A 26,793-nucleotide genomic window follows, 5' to 3' on the forward strand; every position below is an offset into this window, starting at 1 on the left:
GGCATGCTTAGCTAAGCCTGCCATACCGTATAATTCTATGATGTCACCATACTCTATAAAAAGGGTGGCTGACAGAACTCTATAGACAGACTCTTTCCTGAATTTCCTGTGCCTGCGTTCCTGATCTTCTACATTCATCTTGCCAGATTCCAGATCCCACTGCAAAGCCAAAGCATAGCTGATTCCAGATTCCACTGCAAGGACAAAGCATTGCTGACCACCCCAGCAAGGCCTAAATCCAGAGAGCCCACTAAATAAATCCCAATAACCAAAGGGAAAAGATGTGGTATTCTTTTGGGAAGCATCCCGAGACCAGCCTGGCTTTTTGCTCACTAACTGCATGCCAGCTGCAACCCTGCCATCCAGCTGTCCTGATTGTCCGGTGACCAGACAGGCCCAGCTGTTCTGCTAGGAGAGTCCGACACTACCTGGAGACCCGAACCCTGGAGTCCAGAAACCATTTGACTGTGCCTAATCCCAAATATAAGAGCGGACTGTGAGTATCCCCACCCCATAACACATAGTCTACCCCATCTTGACTTTTGTGTTTGTTACACTCTCTAAGCAACCCTATCTATAACTTCATAACTTGTATAGACTGTTCTAATTCTCTGTGCACCCTGTTCTTGTTTCATAGCATTAACGCAATTCTTTCATTCACCTCATCTTGTAATTTATTAGTAATATTTGGAGTAATTCAAATTAATTCCCATATAGATCCGATCCCGACGGGAAAAGGTTGATGTCGCAAATCAATCTTTGAATGTACCGTGGCTTTCTTTAACAGTATAGTCTAAATAATTTAGTTGAAGTATAATTTGCCTTTCATTTTTAAAACCGATTCTCTTTTACCTGCTCTATTTTCCTAAAAACAAACCTTGTTCTACCTTCCAAATCTCTCTCAATTCACCAGCTATATGCCTCCTTTCACTTCTGTATTGTCACTGTGCAGTGCATCTATCAACCTGCCCGAAAAACGCATTCCGATTCAGTGTTTTTCACCCGTTTTTTAAAAAAAACGTTTGGCATTTAAAACTGTAAACTAGAAAAAATGCAACTTTTCCATGTGTGAATTTGGCTGCACTGGGTTTTCAAATTGAGTCTGTTTTTTGTGAACTGTATGCTTTTGTGATACCTTCCCTTATGGTTGATAGGGAGATAACATCCCTAATACTTTGATAAAATATATGTATATCCTTAATTAAAACACACATATAATTAATTATCTATCAAAATCCAAGTATAATTTTAGGCCTTTTTGCCTCTTATTTTGTGAGGGAAGTTCGGATTTTGATTCTGTTTGCTGCCTCTTATCCATTACTACCTGCTACTTTCTATCCACACATAATCCAATTATTTGTGGGTTGAGGGAACATTGCAAGGGGAAATCTTAACTGGGGTGCTATGTATCCTAATTCAAAAAGTGCTCCAATTCATTTGTGCTTTGGATATGTTATACTAGAAGGTTAACTACGTGCATTACCTCCATTTCCATTGTCATTATCACCCCATTGGTGATTGCTGCCCAATATTAAAATGTGTGATTTTTGTGAATTATAAAAATAAATATTGTATTTTCACCAATCGGCCTGGTTCATGGTCCATTGTGACCCGGGGTATTTTGTAAAGGGGTCGGGTAGCGGCTCAATTTGAATTTGTTGAAATTTGAAAAAAGCATTCCTATTGAGTGCCACATACCAGGCTAAGACCAAGTGTCTCGGTCCAGTGTGTGACGCCCGATTGGAATCCTTTACAAGGTGTAACCCTGGGGGAGATTGCCGTTACGTGACATGGAGTTTGGACGATCATGCAAGATTCTATGGACACGTTAGAGGGGTAACCAAGAGCTGGCTCCAAAAGCTGAAGGTGAATAAGGCTAGAGTTGTGGTTGACAGGCCGACCAGAGGGGGACTGAAGAGAGGGTCCCAGGAATGGCCCATACGACCCCTATGCAAATGTCAGCTCAAAGGATGAGGAATGAAAGGTGTAACTCACTTTTTGGTCTGTCACCGACTACCCCACTACCACACAGATATAAGATGCGCTACTCACTCAGCCAACCATTTAAACCATATCCAGTTGATGGTTTCGAGGAGACAGAAGTCTCATCAATAGACCAGGTCGAATGACAATAAGCCCAGATATCCATGACATCATTAGTTACATCATGGCATAGCCACGTTAGTCATGAACCAAATATGCAACCATGCATCAAGTTACACAAACGTGCACTAGTTTATTTCTTATAGACATTAAAAACATGCTTATGACTCCTGTAGGTAGAGGACGGATACATTTACATAATGCTGAGAACCTATTATTTCTTCTCCAGAGCGGAGACAGCCAAATGCTGAATACACGTGGACCAAGCTTGCACATGCTTTATTGCAACTTACTATAAGAAGCCATAGAGACACATAGGGAGCATATAGGATGACTGAAGTAAATCAGGAAGGAAATACAGGCATCAGATGCATGGAAGGGAAGACATGATCCCTGCAGCACGAGGCGCAGAGCTGGTGTTCAAAGCCAAGGACAAGGGCGGGTTCCTGTTTCCTGAGGCAACAAGCCACGTGCAAGAATTCAGACTAAAAATCCATATAATCACAGACTGAAAGGCTTAGTTTTGCAGTCCTCTCACACGTGACCCAGCAGAGCAGGACAATGCTTGTGCACTTGTGGTGGGAATGTTGCTGTTCCCAGCAAGACAGGGGGTGCAATGATGCAAGTGTTGCTCACCTTAACTGCAATCTGCAGGCACTCTCTCAGGCTAGGTGATCAGAGAAGTGGCAACAATATGGAACACACAGTCCTCCATGTTCCTTCCCATCACCTTGAAAAGGTACACTGAGCTTTGTGACCAGACAGGATCCAAGGCCTGGGAGGACCTGCATTAGCCAATCCAGATGCTCCCTTCATGAGATGATATAAAATGCTGCACAGGCCAATGATCTTTGTGCGACCCTGCAACAGTGTAGCTCGTAACATTTTCTGGGTGGCCCTAGGTGGAGTCATCTGACAAGGTATGCTAATAAGTGTACTTACCCTTATAGAATACATTTATATATGTAAGCCAAAAGGACCAATAGCAGTATCTCTTGGGAGAGGAACTGATTCTGTGTTGTCACACCTGTACAAAACCGTGTGACACATGCTCAGAAGCTGAAAATGCTGTAGAATTGCTTTTCCTGTGTAACCCCTGTCTGTTCTTGGATAATAAAGACAGTAGATTTTGCCCCATGGCTGAGTCTTCTGTTCTTGTGGTGGGGAGTCTTTGATGGGCACATGTGTCTCTGCTATTTACCAGAATAACTACTGTGAGTTCCCCACACTCCAGTCCTTAACAATTCCCTGGAAGTTCAACTTGGAAAAAAAAGACAAAAGTAAATGTTCATCAAAATAATTCCTATTGTATGGAAAATGATCTGCTTACAGGGAGAAGTATTAAAAAAGGGAAATGTGTTTATGAATAATTTCCCATTGGCCAAAAATGAATTCCAGCTTGAAAAGTGGCTAAATTGATGCAGGAACAAGTGCCTTGCTATTTTTTCATGAATTTGAAGGCCCCATCTTTGTTTCTAGGTGTGTCCCTGATTTCTTTGCTCGTCATTGTCCTCCTCTAGACGCACCCATTTTGCATACGCAAAGCTTGTGTTGGTTAAGGTACACTGCCATCCTGCCAATTACGTCACATATCTTTGTGTGCACAAATTGCATGCACTGATCACAAAAGGCACGCATGTAGTTCTATGTACCAGACAGCAAATGCTATTTCTGCATTTTTCCAGCTGTAAAAATAAGCTAGAATAAGTACCACTAAAGTGTCTGCAAGCTTCTCGGTTGCACTGAGCTTCTTTGCTCTTCCCTGTACACACCTGATCCCTCCGCTACAATCATTGCATGGCATTCACTTCTACAACTTTGTCGGAACCTCCAGCCCCTACTCAGGATAAGCTGAAACATACACATGTGCATATATCAAGCTCCAGGCCACAGCTGTTTACATTCACGAAAGCACCGTGCCCCAAGCTCCTGCCAGCCTGCCTTTGGTGGAGACAGTGAGCGCTTCACATAGTCCTCTCTTGGGCAGTGCTGAATATGTTATCCATTGAGGAGTCTAGAATGTGTGTTCTCCTCTGCAGAAGCCCTACGCCAGGCGCATGAACTGTAATGAAGCATGAGCAGGGGGAAGCAGGACTCCCCTTTTTAGGAAGATTACTACCAACATTCTATATCAGAGTTTTTTTAAATGTTCAGATGAACAAGTTAGATTTTGAAATCACATGATCATTTTGAGCACAAGGCCAGCTTTGTGTTTATCTCAGAAGGTGTTCCAGAGAATGCTTGCCCATCACTCCACTGGTAGCACTCACCCCTGTGATTTTTGACCATTTCTGTTGGTGGGTCGGTGGGGGGGCGGAGGGAGACAGTGTTTTTTAGATGTTCACCACTGTGGAGGGATCTTTGAAGCTTCTAACTAGTCAATTCACATACATTTTTACTGATTCGTTTTTTTTACTGAATAATGGTGGGGGAGTCCCCCAGACCTCCCCCAATTACCGTCCCACACTCATTTCTGTATACCAAACGATCATCTATATTTTAAAATACAGTTAAAAAAAGTGGTAAATAATGCAGCAAAATGTAATTCGATCAGCTCGATAGTCAAACAAAATGTGGAATACCCTGTGGGGATGTCTCCGAGAGTTAAATAGGGGCGAATGTAAGAAGTGCAGAGGATGTTTTCTTTTCATTTGGGCCCATTGTTGAAATTCTCAAAGATGACCTGCACATTTCCGCAGGTGTTGGGGCGCGATGAACAGTAGCACAAAGATGTGCTGTCCAGCCACCTTGCATACATTAGTGTCGGGAGCCTTTCCTGTCACTATCAAAGGCGGTAAGAAAGAGAAGTGCAAGTCTTTTCGTTTCGAAGGATGGAAATGCAGGTGAAAGAGGAGCAGTTCAGACCACTGCTCTCACACTTCGAAGAAAATGCATGAAAGGTTCAGAAAGGAGCATCTCCTATATTGGGCCTGCCCATGTGCCTAGCCCAAACAGGTGCAGCCGATGCCTTTGGGTTTTGCTGCATTTGAAAGTGCATTCCATTGGTGAGCTTGAAATCTGCATTGACTTGCGCAGAAACGCTCTTCTATTTCCACAAAAGCGCAAACAGAATGAGCAATGGCATCTGAATGTGCACACCCGAGATGCACAGATTCGTTTGACCTTTGTGGATTGGGGCGCACATTTCCTTTGGTCAAATGAGAAAAAAATAAATAATACAATGGTGCAAAGATATGAACAAATCCATGTTGGACAATTTGTGCCGCTTGAGTAATATATGCCTAAGAGAATACGTTTTATTTCATCGAATAGTAGCGATCATTTCTGTATCAAGACATAATTGGAGAAAAGGCATGGTGGCTAATTTGTTGTATTTATGCAAAGGAAAATTTGATCTGCAGGGTAAGCTCCAAATCGGGCAGGGTCTTCAAGTACATAATGTGTTGTACCACTGTAAATAAAAACATGTGAGCAAAATTATGTTGTGCTGCCCTTGCTCCACTTTTCAAATTTCTTTGATTCTGTCCATCCTTGCCTTGGTATTCGAACCCTTCGGATTTCTGTATCTTCCCTCTCTATAAGGGCCTTTAGAAGAACATGTGGACAACCACTGACCCTAGCGCCTCAGGCCCAGGTATTTTCCCAAGTACTTGAATCCCTCTCTGCGTGTTCTACCTCATTTCAAGTGCATTGAAGAGCCTTCTTTTGGTATAAACAAGTTGGGACAGAATTGAGCTCACTCCATTTCCTGTCTTGTAATAAGCATGCAGAGGAGATGGGCATGTGGCCCAGAGAACTAATGCATCCACTACAAGGGCCTGTTTTTGACCTCATGGTCACAGGTTTGAATCCCAGCAGGTCGACTCAGCCCTTCATCCTTCCGAGTGTCAATAAAATGAGTACCATTCAGTTGGATAACAATAAACATGTGTTATGAGTGTCAAGATGCCCCATCGGGATGAACATGTGCTTTACAAATGCGCCCGTTCTGTCATAGTGCAGCATGCTTTTTCTTGGTTTTATTCTTACCGAACAACCTTGACTTGGCATAGAAGCAAACCTCTTTGCAGCATTCTTCAATGCACAATCACTGAATGTGACATGGCAGGCCCACCCCATCTCCCACCAAATTGGCCTATACATCACATTGTAATTGCAAAAAAAAAGTTAATATTGATAAGAAACACAGAAATCCAAATATGCTCAGGGGTAAATTGGATTTTGTTTTTTCAAATCAGGGAACATACAGGGAAAAATATATATAAATGTAAACTTACAACTGGTGCTTTGGTGCACCTAAAACCAAAATAAAACAAAAAGGTTATGAGTGGCTGCTTTCAAATTAATGTTGTGAAATATTGTCCACAAAGAGCATTACTTTAAAATATTAATATTAAAATATTAAAAAGTAAATTACTAAAACGTATGATCACCAGACTACACACACATGCAGTGTACATGAAGCAATATGTACATTAGCAGGCACAAAGTAGCTTCTTTCTCACCATAGATACCACCGGCAGCCGAGACAGTTTGGGGCAGCTTTGTAAATTTTCTAGTTGAAATGATTGTAGTCCTATTTCTGCTTCAGATGCTTACCTCTAGTCCTATTTCTGCTTCCATTGCTTAACTCTAGAACCATATCTTTTCGAAAGGCAGCTTTAACCTGCGGTTCACTTAACAGTATAAAAAGTGTATTTCCGGCAATTAATTGGGGTACTGAGGGGCATATTGGATACGTGGATCTCTTTGAACCGGGAACACTATTCATGCTGTAATCATTTAACTTTATAACATAAATGTCAATTGACTCTGTTTGTGTAGTATATCTTTGTACTGATTTACAACACCTAGTACAGTATGTGCTGACCTGGCCCAGAACGTTTTGCAGGTTTGGATCCTGTGAAAGTTTCTAAATCTGTCAATGCTCCTGAAAATACTAGGAGCCAATCACAGAGAAGAACTGTGGCACCTTGTCATTCATGACTTAAAATGGTACAAAGGGGAAAGTCCTATTATGTTAGGGTGGGATCCACCCTTTTCAGGGAAACTTCTCATGTGTTAGAAGCTTAATAACAAAATGATAACCTCTCAGCAAGACAACCTCTACACCAGAGGAAAAACCTATGCCATCATATGCTCGACATACCATTCTTTCTTCTATTCTTCTCGACCCGAGGAAACACTTATGCCATCATATGCCCGACACACCATTCTTTCTTCTATTCGTCTCGACCTTTCCGCAGCTTTTAACACTGTCGGCCATCTACTTCTTCTTTCTACTCCTCCCTTGGTTTTTCTGTGTTTGTTTTTAGGTGGGTTAACTCATATGTCTAATCTTTCTTACTCGGTGGGCCAAACCTCTCCTCCTAATATCCCTCTTTATGGGGTCCATCAAGGGTCTGTCATTGCTCGTCATTCTCCCTTTACATAATCCCACTCGCTACGCTTATCTCATATTTTCATCTCTTTTTTCATCTATAAATCATTTCATCTTTTTCGGACACTCTACTGAGTCTCATCCCGCAAGACAGGATGCTCACTGGCTCCCGGACAAAGAGCGTATACTCTTCAAGACCCTTGCCATAACCCACAAGTGCCTATCACTCACAGCCCCTCTGTAGCTCTCTGAAAAAAAGTATTCCGAGCCACTTCCTCCAGACCTAAGCGATCACACCACACCAATCAGCTCCACGTCCCTACCTTCAAAAGGGCCAAAGCAGGAGGGTCGAGCTTCCTGTATCTAGCGCATAAACATTGGAATGCCCACCTATACCCTTAAGGAATGAGACCTCCCACGCATCCATCCGCAAAACACTCATAACAAAGCTCTTCATCTAGCGCACCCCACCTCATCAAGCCTACACCTGTATTGATCCTAGGAAAGCACAAGTTATCTCCGGCTCCTCTGTCACCACAGAACCGTGGGGCTTTAAAGCTGCACACCATGTAAATGTCAATGTAACCGTATACCTTACTTGATCATGTACTTTCCTGTATCTTGTTCACTGTACCCAAGAACACATACAGTCCTGCCTGTGTTTTTCATGTAACTAAGTAAGCCTTACTGTAACAGCGCCACGATGCCCCAGGGCCGCCTTGCGCTTTATAAATGTAAAAAAAAACAAATAACATTTTAAAAAATGTCAACACCTCTACCCCTGAAAATCTGAGGTTATTTTCTTTCCTGCTACTTTGATTCTTCCCCCTTTTCCTCCTCCCTTTCTTTCTTTTCCCCCTCCTGCCTCTCTTTTTCCCCCTTTCAGCTTGCAGCCTAGGTGTCATCTTTGCCCCTCTTTCTTTTTCCAGCTGTATTTCTTCCACTGCTCGCTCTTGCCGCTGTGCTCTTTTTAATGTTTGCAGCACCCATCCTTGTCTTTCTTTTCATGCCTCTACGATGCTTCTTTCCTGCCTGGTCTTCTCTCACATCGACTATTGCTTTGCCCTTATTCTTGTTCTTCCTGCCTCTCGTCTTACCCTTCTTCTCTCTGTAAATAATTAATCCATTCATGTTCTCTTTTCTCTCCCTCCTCATTACTCTATTTCATCCTCTTTTCTTTCTATATCCCGCCTTCCTTTTGAATCTTATCTTCTTTACCATTTCCTTTCTATTGTTTATTATTGTGTCCATGGCCTTCCTCCCCTCTACCTTTCTTCACTAATCTCTCACTGCTCATCCTCCTGCGTGCTGTGCTCTCAGAGCCAACTCGTTTCTGTCCCCAAGCCGCCCTGCGCATCGTTCGTTTCCACTCCTTCGCCTTGCTTGCCCCCAACTCTCCACCTCTATCCGTTCAAAGTCTTCTCTGTGTATCTTTCAAACCAATCTAAAAACACATCTTTTACTTGCTCTCGCAAATAACTGATTATACTTTTTGACTGTTCATATGTTTGGAATGCATTACTCATTTTGATTGTACTGTTTTTTAAAATATAGGTTCTTCTGTTCAACGCTTTGGCGAAAGCGCTATACAAATAAATAAAACGTATAAAATAAAATAACATTAACTATTATCTGGAGTGGTTGCACGCTTTTTTGTCAATATTATGCTGAGTTTCTCTGTGCTGCTGTCAGCCTCTTCATGATTGTGCTGGAGAATCTGGCAGAGAGTACCCAACCGCATCCTCCTCCATGGCCAAAGCTTAGTTTAGGAGATTCCCAAGATTGCCCCCCTGGATTGCTTATACACACAGAAATCCCACTGGAGCAGGGGTTTCTACTGGAGCTGGGGTTTCTGTGACTTTTTCTGCGTCAGGCAAATAATCTGAATTGATCAGTAATTCGGCCCAAATCAGTGGTTTATCGTAGATAGAGTTTTGGAAATTATCTTGAATTCCCTGTAATTTTTTTCAATTCTCATTAAGTATTCATATTTCACTTACAGTCATATTTTGTTCCGTGAAATCCACCTTAGCTCTTAGGATCCGTTTAAAAAGTTATAAGTGATGTTAATTATGTAGTCATTCAGGAGATCTGATGCGGGTTATATGCCACTGGATCATTCCTGTTTTTCTATTCTAATGTTTCCTTCAGATACTTAACCTCCTGCTTGTCTTTTTCAAGTGCATAGTTCACCCTTCTTAAACTGACTTCAATGAAAATACTTAGCCGGACCATCACATTTTAGGGTTTTGACTCCCTCAGACCGTGATATACTGATTGATTGATTATTTATTTTGCGCTTTCACACAAGTGTTTCAAAGCGCAACCATGCATGGGAGGGGAAGACAAGACAAACAATCTTGCTAGGGGTGGTACATTCAGATCATGCAGGTGCACAGAACAGGAAGTGTGTGGGGACAGGAAGTGCATTAATAGGGAGCAAGTGCACCCATTCCCATCAGAACATGGGTTAAGTACAGAGAGATACCACTCTCATGGGTCGTAACCAAAGTGCAGTGGTGCTGCGGCAAGTGCAAGGCCTGGAGGCAAGTGCAGTAGACTGGCGAGTGAGGCCTGGCGCCTGTGAGGCTCTGAAGGTACACCAGGCAACCAGTCAGCAAAACTGAGCAGAAGTAGAGGAAAAGAGTGAGAGAGCAGAAAGAGGTCGTTACCAGGGAAGAGGATGAGAGAAGGAGGCGGCAAAGAGGAGAGTCTTGAGGAGTTTCTGGAACTTAAGGAGATCCGACTCCAGGCAGAGAGAGGCAGGGAGGCAGTTCCAGAGGGAAGCTCCAGCAGTGGATAAAGATCTCCCCCCATTAAGCAAAACTGAGCAGAAGTAGAGGAAGAGAGAGAGAGAGAAGAAAGAGGTGGTAGCAGGGGAGAGGGGAGAGAAGGAGGAGGCGAAGAGGAGAGTCTTGAGGAGTTTCCGGCAGTTAATGACATCTGACTCAAGATGAGGAGAGGCAGGGAGGCTGTTCCAGAGGGAAGCACCAGCAGTGGATAAATATCTCCCACCAAGTCTCTGCTTGGTGAAGCGGCTCACCCTCAGAGAGCTGGAGGAAGACGAGCAGAGGGCTCGGGAAGGAGAGTATTTAGGAAGAGAGCGATGCAGATAGAGTGCTCCCAGGCCCAAAGGGTCTTAAACTTAATCCTTGCAGCCACAGGGAGCTAGTGAAAGTATGTCAGAATTGGAGAGATGCGGTCCCTGGACTTGAGTACGAGGATAAGTCTCTGTTCTGGATGAGTTGAAGAGGACGGAGAGTAGAAGAAGGAAGGTTGAGAAAGCAGCTGTTGCAGTAGTCCAGCCTAGAGAGGACCAGGGATCTAGAGACAGTGAGCCTCTGGGGGAAATTAAGATAAGGTAGAATCCCTCTGAGAAGGTGCAGTTGGTAGTGGGACTTTTTAGAGATATCTGCAATGTGAGACGAGAAGGAGAAAGTAGAGTTGAAGATGACCCCAAGATTGTTTGCCTAGTTGGTAGGTGGAGGCGCAGGGCCAAGGGAGGCCTGCCAGAGAGAAAGAGGCAAGGTGGGAGCAGGGGTCCAGATAAGGACAATCTCTGTCTTACTGGCATTGAAGCAGAGGTTGTTTGTAGTACACCAAGACTGAATTGCGGACAGACAGTCAGTTATGAGTGAGGAAGAGGCCCAGGGTAACTTGAAGGAGAGCTGCGTTTCATCTGTGTAACACTGAAAGCTGGAGGTGAAAGTGTCTATCCTGGAGGCCATGTAGCCATTGAAGAACCAGGGTGATAGGTTAGATCCCTGGGGTCACTGCATGCAGAGAGAGTGATAGAGGAGAGAAAGGACCCCAATTCCACCTGGGATGGGTGGTCATAGATAAAGGAGGTTAGCCATGACATGGCCTGATCAGTGATGCCCAGGGTATCATGGAGACTTGCAATCAGTGAGTTGTAGTTTACTGTATCGAAGGCAGAGGATAGGTTGAGTAGAATGAGGACAGAAGGAGAGTTAGAATCAAGATTTAAGGGCAGATCCTTAAGGGTGTTCAGAAGAGCATTTTTCATGTCTCTAGATGCTCTAAAGCCAGACTGATGGTCATGAAAGCAACCAACAGATTCAGTGTGGAGGGTAAGCTGAGAAATAGCCAACTTCTCCAGGAGTTGGCCCAGGAAAGGAGTGATTGAGATTGAGCGATAGTTTGCCAGAATGGATGGGTCAGCAGAAGGTTTCTTGAGGAAAGGTTGCACAAGGGAGTGCTTAAGAGCAGTGGGGAAACCTCCAGCGGGGGAAGGAGAGGTTGCAGAGGTCAGCCAAGGCTGGGGCGAGAGAGTCAATGTTATCCTTGATGGTTTTAGAGGGACAGGGGTCCACCTCTTTGGAGGAGGATTTCATAGACTGTACTTATCTAGTGACGTCCTCAGGAGTGATAGGGGAGAGAAATGAGCGAAGAAGGGGAGGGGTGGGGTTGCCAAGGGAGGTACAAGAGATGCTGGTATATGAGGTGGTGAGGGAGAGAGGATAGGATATCCTGCGGCAGGATTACTTAGTTCCTTGCAGACTTTGAAACGTTTGGCTGTGTTATTGGATGACACAGAGATGTAGGCTTGAATGAAGACTCTTTTTTTGGAGCGGATGCAGAGTCTATACTGCCTTTGAAGGAGGCGGCAGGTCAGTTTGTCAGAAGGTGTGCCCGAGGAATCCCATTTCCATTTGGCTGCCCTGCAATTCCGTTTAAGGGCAGCCAGTTCGGAGCCATACCAAGAGTTGCACTTTTTGGTAACGTTCAGTCGTACCCTCATCACAGGGGCAAGAATATCAAGAGTATTGACAACGAAAAGGTTAAAGTTAGAGGGGTGCCGCGTCAGGGTGGGATTCAACCACAGGAGTAGAGGGAGCAGAATAGGTAGAGACAAAGGAAGCTACTGACACTCTTTTCATCGGTCGGTATGACCTTGTAAACAGGAGGCAAGGGCAATTACCGGGGCATTGCAGCCCTGGCAGATCCGGTAATTTCCCATTGCCGAGTGGCAGAAATAATGACTCCCCATTACCATTTGAGTCCCATAGGACTCAAATGGGAATGGGGAGGACGGTAGCACCAGCACCATTCAGAATGGTGCCGGTGCTACCATCAATGTATGCGGGTGGGTGCCGTTCCACCCACCAGGTCAGACATGGCGGGCGGGAAGGCAACCTGCCCGCAGAACCCGTAGTTTGCCAGTCCGGAAACAACGGTACTGGCAAGCTTACTGGTACCATTGTTTCCAGACCGGCAAACTTGTAATGAGGCCCAATGAGTTCCAAGTTTTATTCGTTTTAAACTCATTAAATACAGAGATGATGCTCAAAACGTGCTCTCCAGTCACATGACCTAGATGGAAATAGACTTGGGCAGACGATGCTGAGACGAGAAGGTGAGAGCATGCTCACACTCCCTTTTTATTCCCAGAAGTTTTGAGGCCGTGTTCAAAGGCTAATTGAATGACAGAAAGTAAGAGTGATGATAGATGTTGGGCTAATCGGGTGGGGAGGCGTGGTCAAGCCCAAACCACCAACACCCGGGGTACCAGTTTGCGTGCTGCTAGCAAGTGGAATATTCCAGAAGGGTACAAGCGTGCCAACCAATTATAGAGGGCCACGTATCAAAGAGCCCTATAGTTTGAGATCCAATAAATCCTTGTGTATGAGGATGACTTGCACTAGAGGAGGGCTTAGTTGCCCACCTGACAATAGAGATCTAATCACAACCCCATACACCATAGAAAGTATATGTAGATGTTTCCCGGTATCCAACTACAATCCAGTTTAAGTTTTATAGTTTGCCAAGTAGGATGACATCACTGATGATGAATATTTGCTATATAATTATGTTTTTTATGAAAATCGTTGAGACATTATCATTAAAACGTCAGTCGATGTCCGTTGTACTCCTGTTTTAGATAATTGTTAATAAAACAGTGTACCTTTCGCCAACTTCCTGAGTCGATCTTTTTATTGATGTTTGAGTAACTTCTGCATCCCCATGCATCCTATAAGAGCGGTAGCGTACCTTGTCTTACAAGGCCTACGGAATAGTATGGAAAAAGAGTGAAGATGAAAAGAACAATGAAAGGGGAGTAACAAGCAAGCCTCCCACAACAACTTCTCCCTCGCTCCCAGCCACATTACTCTTAATCCCAGGGTCTCCAGCAATGCTCACAGGAAGGCAGGTCTTGTTGCATCCACTTTGGTACCAAAAGAGGTAGGTACCCTTAACTTCCTTGCCTCAGAATAGCCAAGTCGTGCTGCAGCATACCTCTGTAGCCATTCATGCTCTGGCCCCAAAACCCAGCAGTATGCAGACATTCAAGATTATCAGACAGCCAGGGCGGGATGCATGCTGACGTGGCCACCCCCACTTTAGAACCCTGCCTGCCATAGGTGAATACTCTCAGGGACACTTACGGGATGAGGGAAGTGGCGGAGAGGGTGCCATCACAATAGTGGCTTACAAGGTGGAGGTTACAGCAAAACAGTGATGCAGGAGCTCTGACGCCGAACCACCTGATGGGCTTCATTTCCTGAAGCACACGGCGGGCCGATGCAGGGCAGCAGTACACCATATTATTTCTAACATGCATAACTGACACTCGATGTGAAATGACACAAATTATTATAGGAATTACTAAGGTTTGAGAAATCTCATTAGGAGAAAGTCGGTGTCAGAATCCAGGAAGAAATTACACTAGCTTCCGGTTCACCAAAGAATACAGTTCAAGCTTCTGTGTCTGATCTTCAAGCGTGTACATAATCTGGCCCCGTCCTACCTAGTGGACAAGATCCAAATGTACATCCCTAGAAACCTCTGAGATCCATGGCCTTGAATCAGCTAGTGATCCCTACCTCCAGATCTGTCCATTGGGGGTCAGAAGGCTCTCGGTAGCTGGTGCTCGTGCGTGGAATGGTCTTCCACATCAATAAAGGAAGCTAGAATCGTTGACAGTCTTTAGAAAGCAGCTAAAGACGTTTATTTGAATAATGCTATGTCAATGATCACGAGCCATCTAATTCAGATTAGATCTGCGCCTAGATGCGGCTTGCTGCTTGGTTCCTCGGGGATATGTGCAATACAAATAATAAATCAAATAAAATAAAGTGTAGTCGCAGCTACCCTCATTCACTCGATGTTATTAATAAATATTATACAGTTTTCTGTATCCTACGGATTTTCAGTGTTAGCAAAAGAGCGAGTCATTGAGTTCATTTAGATTGGGGGAACTGTACAACTAAATTTCCGCTTTGCAATGTATTCCACCGCAAAGAGGGGAGCACAGGAGAAACGCTTTGAACACACAATCCAGAGCAACGCAAAATATAGCTTGAGCAGGCATTGAGGCACTTTCTTATATTCTGTACATCCATACTAAGCACTCTAAGCACTATGAGATATGGAGTGAGGTGAGTAGCAGATCTCCGACTCCCCCATCCAGGCACACATTAGTGAGTGGGCCTGGGTAGGATATGTGAGGTGGTATGAGATTGTGTGTTTGTGTATGGGTGCGTGTGGGTATGTAGTGAGTGTCTATTCCCTGCTGAGTGGGTTAAGAGTGGGCAAAAGCCACAGGTTTCCTATGGGACGGTGCTTTACCCAGCTACTGCACCTATCCCCCCGCTACTGCATCTATTCCCTCCCTCCCTATTCCCTCCCTCCCCCTGCTACTGCATCTACCCCCCTGAGGCCTTTACCACCTTGGTGAGATGTCGGATTGCTTGACAGTGAAGCCCTCCTTCCCGTGGGGATGCGTTCCCCCCTGAGAATATAGGGTTCTCATCGACGTCCACCTTGTTTTTGTACATATACTATTTGCCATATTATGGAAGGCATGTACCACCCTCCTTCCTACCATGCCCCCCAGCCCAGTGAGAGAGAGTTTTGTGTGTGTGTAAAATACAAATATTTGTATTTCTTAAAATAGTAACTACATCCATGAAACAAAAGGTTTGAATTCAAGCAATGTAAATTGTACTTACATTGTGATAAGAAGGCAGGAGCACCTGGCAGATAAAACAAACATATATTCATTATTAATCCATAGAAATGTGCTAATTGTGCACCATCTATAGTGCTGCTCTACATTTCCATACTCCCAAAACTGACATGTACTTTATGCAACCAGCGCAGATTTTACACTTCTATTTAATAGATGAATGTTTAGAAATGCACATGTAATGAATATTGCATAGTTGTAAAGTAAATTAATAATTCCACTTGCACAAGTGAAAGCACCTCCAGATGAATATACTTTGGAGCCATAAACCATGGCATGTTGATCTGAAAAGGTGCATTTCTTGAAGTGTGAAACACTGACTTCACCTGTAGAGGATGTGGGACATAAAGTGCAAGGCACTCACTGCATTCAAAACCTTGCTTGGATCTCAAGCTTGAAGTGAGAAGATCCCCCACGCTCCACCTGTTTGATAAAGCTTACACACATCTGTAGTTGTGCTTTATCACATCCGGAAAGTATGTGTCAAATCAGTTTGCGATGTGGTGTCACTTTTGTGGCGAGACAAATACTTTTTGCCCCCTATACAGTGGCATAGCAGACCGATAAATGTTGGTTTGGAGGGTTGTCCAGAGCAATGCCAGAGGTTATGATTTATTCAAATCCTTCAGCCCTTCAGCCCATCAATTTTTAGTTTTGCAAAGCCTGAAGCACAAGCAATGACACAGGTGCATCTGGTCGTTGTCTTCATGCTGTCTGAGAACATGTCCTGCACCAAAACTCCTGCAGATTTACTTGTCTCCTCCAGATAATTTGCTTTAAGTTTCAAAGAGTGTTGTGACTTGTGTTCCCTACTTTGGTCTTTCATGAATGCTTGCCTGAGAGAATGCTGATGGAGTGTTATGCCTATGGAATGTTGTGGTGTGAGGGCCCCTGTAAGCTCCATGAAGGTCAGTTGGAGAGAAACAGCCTGTGAGAGAGGAGGCCAGCGGATGTCTCCTATTTACCTTCCTATTTACTTACCCTTGGACTTATCTGATGTATATACCTTGTCACTGGAACTTAGTAAAGAAGTTCAGTTCCCTTCCGGAGTATCAGACCTTTCATTTCACCCTGCAACACTAGCGACGAGCTGGCTTGAGGGAAGGGCCAGGAACCTGCAGCTGTCCAGAGTGAGCAGTGCCCAGAAGGAAGGACGTGGTTGAGACCAAGGAGGGCACAACCACCGGCCTCCGCCCCCCAAAGGTGAGCTGACCCCTGCCCAATAGCCCAACAGCAGTTGCATGGGAGGAAGGAGGCAGCTGGGGTAAAAGTTAACTGTAGTAGCAGTTGGAATACCAGTGGGGCCACCTTACAGATTCTGGCCACTTTAAGCATCTTGGCAACTGAAATAGTAGTGAGCATCAGTGGGGCCACCATTAAGTATTTTGGCCTCTGGAAAAGGAGTTACAAAGATTTGTTGCATTTCCCAGTGGGGCAACCGTGAAGAATTGGTCACAGGTTCACAGCGGGGCCACCTTACAGATGTTGGCCACTGGAGCAGACTTTCCAGTGGGGCCACCTTACAGTTATTTGACCACTGGAGCAAAATTTTCCAGTGGGGCCACCTTACAGTTATTTGGCCACTGGAGCAGCATTTCGCAGCGGGGCATCCTTGCATTTTCTCGCCACTGGAGTTAACATATGGTAGCAGCTGGTGTAACAGCATTTCCCAGTTTTTGGCCACTGGAGCAAAACACCTGCTCATTGGCAGAGATACAGCCTGGGAGACATTAATTAGCTAGAGGATCAGGCACCATAGGGGCTACCTTACAGCACCATGGGCTTAACAAGTATGCAGTTCAGGAGGTGGGCACAGACAAAGGTGAGACAGTGAGCGCTCACAGTCATCAAAGGAAAAGGTACTGTTGCAAGCATTTAGTTCTGTGCCCTGCATGCTGTTCGGCGTCAGAGGAGGCATCTACTCATTGGAGGGAGACTTGGGGATATTGCAGGTGGTGTGGTTCTATCCTTGAGGCTCTTGAGAGCACATATCTCATGGTTTTGGAATAACTTGATCCTGATTTTTTGGCTTTTTTGTGAGAGCTTTCAGTATGTAACAGAGAATACTGACTTGGCTATTTGTGTGATGTGAGGCCTGTGCTATGTCTGGGGTCCTGCCTGGTTATGCTTGGCTCAGTTCACTTTTGGCTTGGTTGTGGTTGAAGTGTTTTTTGGTGTGGTTGGCGTGGCCTCTGTTGAGTCTTAATGTTTTCTTATCATTGATGGTTGTGACAACAGTGCATTAATTAACAGGATGTATCTAGTACTAACATTTTCTTCCACAGGACCAACGTGTACTTTATGGACTTTGTCACAAAATGTTTAGTGTTTCAAGATTTGAATTGCAATTATCACCTTGTGTGTGGATGAGGGTGCTGTACATTGGGAGAATGGCAGAAGTTTTCCTTGGTAACAATTTTTGGGGTTTGGAACCTGGCACATGTTTTATAGGGGTGTTCTGCCACCTGTGCCACAGATTTTGGGGTTTGGAACCTGGCACAGGTTTATAGGGTTTTATAGCAGTGTTCTGCCACCCATGTCACAGATTCTGGGGTTTGGAACCCGGCACTAGTTTCATATGGGTGTTCTGCCACCCATGCCACAGATTTTGGAGTTTGGAACCTGGCACTAGTTTTATAGGGGTGTTCTGCCACCCATGTCACAGATTTTGTGGTTTGGAACCCGGCACTAGTTTTATAGGGGTGTTCTAACCACCCATGCCACAGAGATTGAGGTTTGGAACCTGGCACCAGTTTAATAGGGGTGTTCTGCCACCTGTGCCACAAATATTGGGGTGTTGGACACCACACTTGAGGGGGTTTCCTGCCCGTGCCTTGGGGAGTTGGACACCCGTACCTTAGGGGGTGGTCCTCTCCGCCTGCCGTGCACGGAGTGGGTGCCTGTGCTCTGTGCAGTTTGAGCTTTGATTATTCTGGTAGTATACTAGAAGATGAAGGGTGTGCTGTGTTTCAGTGCGCCTTAGTTGCTGGCAGCAGGATGAATGAGGGTGTTGTTTTGGGATCCTGTGGCAATGCTGGTGTGTTAAGAGTTAAGGCTGGTTGGTTGGTCTGAGTGTCTGTGGTAGGCCTGCTACAGATTATGAGTGTATTAGATGGATTGGCCGGCCTTGCAGGTCGCTAAAGGGACTATGCTGGTGGGAGCATGAGGCATGTCTCCTTGTTCTTCGGAATGGAGTGAGTGGGATTTGGATTGGTGTTTTGTTGTTTGGAGTGGAGGTGGCCAGAGTCTTGTTGGTTTCATACTGTGGTCGCATTACACTGTGTATTTTCCCTCGCACTTCTTTCCGTACCTTTATCTTGGTTTCTGTTGAGGAAGGATATGGGTTGTGTCTTGTGTTCCCTGCTTTGGTCCTTCATGAATGCTTGCCTGAGAGAATGCCTGATGGAATGTTATATCTATGGAATGTTGGGATGTGATTGCCCCTGTAAACTCCATGAAGGTCAGTTGGAGTGAAGCAGCATGTGGGAGAGGAGGCCGGTGGATGTCTCCTGTGTACCTTCCTACTTACTTACCCTTGGACTTACCTGGTGTATATACCTTGTCACTGGAATTTGGTAAAGAAGTTCACTTCCCTTACCCGAGTATCAGATCTTTCATTTCACCCTGCAACAAAGAGCTTTTTGAGGGTAATGATTTCCCCCTCAATGACGCAGCATATCTGAATCTGTACTGTTATAGTTCATTTGCTCCAAGATGGTTGGGTTATGGTGGGTCAGCAACCATTTCCTCAGTTAGTAGCTACCAGCTGTTGTGTAGACATAAGTATTAGATCATTGTGCAAGTGTCTACCCTACTGCTGTGATGTGTTAACCTACCTTAATCTGTTGTCCGAAACACCACTAATGGGACACCAAATTTGATCTGTGCCCATGCTAATGTGTAAGAACAGGTTATCATGCCGCGTTCATTCTTGCAGAGTGCGCCCTGACTTTTTTGTATGTAAAAGGAACTTGGGGTTGCTCACCCTTACTTACCTATTGTTATCCAGGCGTGGACCCCTTGCTCACTGTGCTCAGAGAGGCACAGCTCCATCTCAATGATGAGGCCCGACTAGGCCGAAACGCGTGTCTGGGGTTGCTGTTGGTCCTCTTGTTCAAAGGAAAGTTGCCATTGCATTTTGGTGTTGGGCTGCTCAAGTGGGTGGGACAAAGACTGCGATGCGAATGGATATTCCTCCTTTGTGAAAGGTACAGTGAGATAAAACCAGTGGCTGCCGACTCTGAGTGGGTACAATCCCACAGAACAGGTTATCATGCCGCGTTCATTCTTGCAGAGGGGCGCCCTGGCCTCTTTTTGGCGTGTAATAACTCAACTGCCCTACACAATGATCTATTCATGCATTACTGGATATTTGGAAGGTGCTTTATGCTGTTGTCTTTGCTGGGGGCGTGGCAAGCGAATATAATCCTCATCATGATTATTGGGGGATGTGCACCTAAACTGGGGAATCACTTACCGAAACATATCCGCCTTACTCCAAACCATTTAGAGTTCCATCCTAATATTTAAACATTCTTAGTGCCACGGTACGTAGGTTGGTACTTACATCTGGTGTTGGATTTTTTTTACAGCGCTAAGATATCTTTGCAAGTTGTATGCTGCGCTATACAAAAAACAACTGTTATGCCACACCATAGCATGCTGTGCAGCGTTTGGGTAAACAGAAGACATTCAATTGTAAAACCCTCACATGAGCCCTCATATCATGTGTGGAGTATGTTAAAAGATCACATGTTAGTGCCTCGCAGGTCACTCTTCTCGCCACAAAAGCGGGTATTTGGCCAGAGTACAACTTCCCAAAGATATTCCTAAATTTAAAATAGCTATAAAGCTCTCTCTGATAGTCTTGCTTTATAGCTCCATGAGTCCTCCACTTGGCACTCTTTCTGGGCAAGATTCTCAGCTTGGAAAGAACTTTTCCTGTGATCATAAAGTGCACCTTGTTACGAGTTCGGCCGGTGCAGTAAAAATGTGGTAGTAATTACATTACTGCCCCTTTGCTTGGTGGTAATAGAATTACCACCACTTTTAGTGCACCGCTGAATTCCAAGTGTAGAGTTAACGTAAAGGATTCACCTGCTGCAGAAAGCTGGAGGTAAATCCTTCACTTTACCTCTAGTAATCACAGGAATTACAGTGTGGAATTATGGCTCATGGTAAATCTAACAGTGTAAAAACACAACTCCTATGTGAGAGTACTAAAAAAAACATAGACAATACTGCCTTTTTCATACATCTACAGCTTCTCACACACAGCTCTGCACACCAAAATGTGTTTGGTATTTTATTCGAACCTTTGCACACGCGTGCGTTCACTGAATTCAATTCGATACAAAAAATAATACAAATCCATGAATACAATACAATCATAAAAAAAATAATCAGAGTGGGTAATAGTAGGTGAGGCAATGCTGCACTCGAGCCCAATCAGCACACTTTTTCTGGACTGGCCGCCATTTTAAGCTGGACATTGTATAACGTGGCAATCAGGTAACCACTGTCTTTGAAGGCGTGCACATGAGCACCACACTGGGGTCTGTGGTGCTGGGGCGTGTTTGCAGGAGGGAAACTCTACTTTAGTATTGTGATGAGCGACAGAGGTCGCACATGACAACCTGTTTACGTGCTGTGTGCCTGAAGTCTCAGTATATATATATACAACGGGTTCTAAGAGCCCACAAAAAGTGTGTTAGCTAGGCGTGAGTGTAGCATTGCTTCACATACTAATCCCCACTTGACAATTTTATGTTTTTATGAGTGTGTTGTATTCATGTATTTGTTTTCATTTTTGTATTGAATTGAATTAAGTGAATGCACTTGTGTGCGAAGGTTCAAATGAAATACTAAACACATTTTCATGTGCAGAACTGTGCATGAGAAGCTGTGGATGTGTGAAAGAGGCAGGAGTGTCTTATTGTTTTTTTGAATACTCTTACATAGGAGTTGTGCTTTTACACAGTTAGCTTTTCCAGAGGTTGGGGAGTACAAATACTGGGCCCCGTTGATGTTCATGGTAAATCTGCCATGACTCCAAGAAAGGGGACTTACACTGCCATATCACCACTCATAATCCTGTTGTAATGCCATGTGACTGAGTGTGATATAAATGTATAGACATTTTTATTTCACCTGATGAAGACCAGCTAGATAACTGTGACTGAAACAGGTTTCACAGCCTGGCGTGCTGATGATTCACCTTCAGGGAACAAGCAAACCCAGTTGTACATGAAAGTTACTGTGTGTGTACACAATGCTCTCATGCACATGTTTCTTTCAGCTCTTGCAAAAATGAATATTATTTGAACAATCGATTAAGACTATTATTGCACGTTGAACACATGCAAGACTGATAAAATGGAGAGTTTCTTTTGTATCTGCTACCCATTTCATAAGCTAAAGTTTACCTCCAAAAAAGAATTGCACACATTGCCATTTTGTAACCTAAACAATCTTCTGCAATTGTCAAAGTAATGATTTCTAATGAATGGAACCTGGGAGGAATTGCGTGAACATCATTTATTGCCCACTATGCCATTGCAATATTTAAATCTGTAACCACTGATCCAGTTTAATATTCCTAAAGACTAATGAGGACTTGTTTTTTTTTTAGATCTGAGGCCAGGACAGTGCTCCTCACACAAATATGAAAATGTAACAAAAGAGATCCTTCTACCTCACTCTCTCCTCTTAAATTAGATAAATCCTCATATTGGCCCCACGAGGGTGTGCAACATCACAAGACAACCAAATTACACTTTTGGACCCATGGTATTAGAAAAGATATATATATTTTATTTTATTTCATCATATCAATTTTCATACTGTTCTTAAAAATTGTATAACCTCAATAGGTGTACAATATTGTTTTTTTTAAAAAAAAAAACACTCAAATTCATTACCTTCATAAAGAACAGAAGAATAACAAAATACAATTGTTGAAACAAGGAAAAAGTGAAAGGATCGGTATATGAACTGAAGCCACCTGAATGCACAAAAATAAACCTTCACCTTGATAGTATCACTTAGCTGATTGCAAAGAAAAATATCCAGAATTGGCAAGAAAAAAGAGAAAAACATTACACTTAGATTTCATAAAAACACATTAAGAAACCACTGTACAAATCAAAGAAGAGCAAATGACGCTACTAGCAAGAGCTGTATAGGTATAACATTGAGCTATCTAGTAATTAACCCTTATATTAGGTAACAGGATTACTTAGTATTTTTAGTAACTACAAGCTCTAAGTGCTCTGTTGTAACCGTGTCTATAGTCATGTGGTCTCGTTAACCCGACATGTTTCATTCCCTAGGTATATGTATCTTTGGTAGGGAATTTCTTCAGGGGTTTTTTGCTTCAAAATTCAGACGGCGTATCAATTGCCGGACTTGTATAGTGTTGATTCTCTTAAAACCGTATTGGATTGACCGAAGGTGCAGCCCTCGGGGGATTCCTTCTTGTTATGAATTAACTATAACCACACTTCGAACTTGAAAAATTGCAAGTGAGGTAAATGGCGCTTCTGATAAGTAGAGCGCTGGTTCCCTGGATGGTTGAAATCACAGATGAAAGACAGAAGGGCAGCCTTGAATGAATCTTCCTATCGATCCCTATTGGGCGTGTTGCAAGTAGTCGAGGCTGCATTTGAATTCCTCTAGGCTGACTCTTTGACCACGCTTCTTGAGTATAGCTTTCTAAAAAGATGCTGTTTAAATCGGCTTGCAGCATTCTTTGCCGAACGCCATTCTCACAGTCAAATCTATTTGGATCATATCTCATTTAAGAGGAGAGAGTGAGGTAGCAGGATCTCTTTTGTTACCAGTTTAATATTCCACCTCCTTATATCCCATTATATTCCCATGAGAATGTAATGTTTTGTCATCAAAGAATACCTACTGCAACTGATTAAGTACATTAAAACTTACACACATCCATCATTATACTGTTCTGGACTAAGTAAAATGGTATCAGGTAATATAATCGTGGCAAAAATGTTGCGGTAAAAAAATATCGCAGCAAAAATGCCACCGCTTGACCCGGTAAAAGTATGCCCCATTATACCATTTAAGGTGAGCAGGGGTTGCTGGGGTGACCCCGCTCCCCTTAATTGGTATAATGGGTCTGGGGGTTGCGGGGGTGTCCCCCTCATGTTTTACATGGACTGTGGCGCAAAAACGGCAGCATTTTTGCCGCAATATTTTGTTACCACAGCAATTTTTGCCGCGATTATATCACATGGAACCAGTAAAATGTGCCGTCTAGGCTTTCCAAAAGGCCTCTGGGCTCCACGCCAGAAGCCTCCCTACTTCTCCCACCTTTGTACTAACAGAATGGTGCTGTGTGTGGTGGCAAAGTAGTGTTGGGCTGCAGGTGTCAGAAGGACCTGGCCTTCTGAGGTGGACAGCTCTGGAGCACGCCTCCTTCTGGTATTCATGCAGCATGGGCTGGACGATTGGGGTTCACCCTCTGTTCTGATCCACTTGTGAAGATACTGTAATGCCCTCGCCCCCAACACCAGGAACCACTTACTTGCTAGTTGTGGCCAAGCATGCAGTCCTGTGGCAGCCCACATGCTGGAGACCTCTTGCTTTAATGAACTGCTTATGAATGAGTTAACCAGGGCTCCTTAGTGCATCTTTTACCGCTCTTGCTGAGAAAACATTTAGCAAAGGTTAAATATTGGGGGACATTCATAGGCCCAAAGCACCAGAGTGAGAGGTTTGCCAAAATCAATGCCGACCGTCAATCACCCTGCCAGTGTTGTCCTTTGTTAAAGGATGACCTGTGTGAATTTCCTCGAAAATGGATCTCCGTCAAGATCAGAAGATTTAAAATATTCTCCTTCATCAGTGAGATACTGGAACTCTGCGCAACTGCATTTAACGCTTGCAAAAGTGTTTCTCTTAAAACAAAACTAGAACATTTCTTTGAACAGCTGTGGGCTTTTCTTTTAAGTATTCTTTTCTCAATACAAGCAAGCCTGCAATCATGAAAAAACGGGTATGGGCCTAATTCACACATATTGCACTGGAACAAATCAGGAAATGATGACAAGAGCATGTCCTATTTGCTCCTGCTACATGGTATATTTGCTCCTGCTACATGGCATATTTGCTCCTGCTACATGGCATATTTGCTCCTGCTACATGGCATAGTTGCTCCTGCTACATGGCATACTTGCTTCTGCTATATGGCATATTTGCTCCTGCTACATGTCATACTTGATCCTGCTACATTGCATGTTTGCTCCTGCTACATGGCATGATTGCTCCTGCTACATGGCATATTTGTTCTTGCTACATGGCATATTTGCTCCTGCTATGTGTCATACTTGCTCCTGCTACATTACATACTTGCTCCTGCTACATGGCATGTTTGCTCCTGCTACATAGCATATTTGTTCCTGCTACATGGGATATTTGTTCCTGCTACATGGCATATTTGCTCCTGCTACGTGTCATACTTGCTCCTGCTACATTGCATACTTGCTCCTGCTACATAGCATACTTGTTCCTGCTACATGACATATTTGCTCCTGCGACATGGCATATTTTCTCCTGCTACATGTCATACTTGCTCCTGCTACATTGCATACTTGCTAATGCTACATTGCATACTTGCTAATGCTACATGGCATGTTTGCTCCTGCTACATGGCATATTGGCTCCTGCTACATGGCATATTTGCTCCTGCTACTTTGTACTTGATCGTGAAAGACTAAACCTGGAGCAGATCTGGAGGTGACTGTAGAATCTCCAGAAAGCACTTGAGCAAATCTTTGTTAATCGTGTTTACACTGAAGCATCCCCAGGATTCTTCAGACACCTGCAGATTTGCTCCTGTTCAACACTTTTTAAATCAGGCTTAATGTAGATGGTGCAAAGCTGAGTGGTCCACAGTGCAAACTTGTGTGCTTTGGTCCCTGTGCATCTTTAGACAGTGAGGTTCTGACAGTGCTAATTAACTTCAGGTTTTCTGGCACCACAACACAACCAGCTTTCGAACCGTAAAACGTTTCTTGACATATAAATCTGTTTAAATAAAAATATTGCAATACCATTTGGAGGGCAACAGTGGACTATTGTGTAGCCATTGCAATATTATAATTAAATTTAAAAAGAGAGGCCATGGCTGGAAGAGGATTCTTGCACTAGTGCAGTTGTATGGACATATATTTTCTCGCCCTTGAAAATGAGCCCCTTGACAAAAGATGCAGTGATTAGCAAAGGTTTTTTTTTTTGTTTCTTAAATAAATTAGCAGAGTTATTTTGTTATTCTGTTAAAAAGAGACAAACGTGTCAAAATTAAAGATAACACATCAGAAAATACATGTTGATTGTCTTCAAAATAAATATTACAAACCTTAGTAAAAGGATCTGTTCGTGCTGCTTTCTGGCTCCCTCACCCCTCGGCCCTCCCCCCACAACCCATCTTGCTGGAAACCCAGCACAGCTGCAACCTTTGCTGCTACTAACGGCAATCTGCTCGTTCTCCAGTGAGTTGAAACACCCTTAAAAACGGCCTGAGGACAGATTAGAGAAACTTTGCACTAGTGCACGCTCAAAGTATGCACGGTATTAGCACTTGTGCAAAGTTTGCCCTATTTTTAAAAACACTGGGTCACATTAAAAAACCATTGCACCACCACAAGTGCAGTTTGGTATATTAAAAGCACCAGGGCTAAAATTGCCCTAGTGCTAAAAAGATACATTTTTGATGCAATTTTGCATCAGGGAAAAGTTTGCTCTATTGCCAATACCATGCGCTGGTGCACAAATGTAGTGAAAATGCATCTTTTTTGCAATAGGGCAAAAATGCAATAAACAGTAGCTTTCTACAGGCTTACATTTTGACACATGGAGTTACGTTTCTTAAGCAAATAGTGCAGCACAAAGAGACATTTACAAATGAAATCAACATTTCAAGATCTCAGTAGTTTTAATATTTCCTGGTCAGAAATAGAATAATTACCCAAGCAGGTCGTGTGGTCTCTGATTTGTTCTGCTAGCGTGTGGCGCTCTGCAGGAAAGGTGGTCAGTTATTCCCAGAACTCACTCTTTTAAAGCCCTCAACCAGCAGTCCCGCCTCCCGCCTCCTGCTTTTGTTTGCCAAATGCTTGTCTCAGCAAAACTCAGACTGGAGTTTGTATTTTATAATTAATTATAAGAAGCAAATAAAGACATGCCCTACAGCAAGCGTTGTCATTATTGCTCAGATAGCATTTTCATGTTTAAAGAATATAAACTCACAGAGGAATCATGTTTTAACCCCATGGAACCTTTTTTTTTTTAAATGCACCTGAACTAAGCCCAATAGTGAATTGCTTCGTTATTACATTCT

The 26,793-nt window shown here is 43.7% G+C and overlaps 1 protein-coding gene across 1 annotated transcript in view; it reads right to left on the reverse strand.

The window, feature by feature from the left end:
* The window catches only part of LOC138527271 (16 kDa beta-galactoside-binding lectin-like), a 146,204-nt gene extending 119,733 nt beyond the window's left edge, over positions 1–26,471 (reverse strand). The window contains exons 1-3 of the mRNA XM_069638366.1: positions 26,425–26,471; positions 15,418–15,441; positions 6,342–6,360 (exon numbers count right to left, since the gene is read on the reverse strand). Coding sequence (XP_069494467.1) covers positions 6,342–6,360; positions 15,418–15,419 — 21 coding nt within the window. The 5' untranslated portion in view covers positions 15,420–15,441; positions 26,425–26,471. The remainder of the gene's footprint in view (positions 1–6,341; positions 6,361–15,417; positions 15,442–26,424) is intronic.
* Between the last annotated feature and the right edge of the window lie 322 nt (positions 26,472–26,793).

The sequence above is a fragment of the Ambystoma mexicanum genome, chromosome 14 (assembly GCF_040938575.1).
Source record: "Ambystoma mexicanum isolate Mex_15411 chromosome 14, UKY_AmexF1_1, whole genome shotgun sequence".
Taxonomy (NCBI): domain Eukaryota; kingdom Metazoa; phylum Chordata; class Amphibia; order Caudata; family Ambystomatidae; genus Ambystoma; species Ambystoma mexicanum.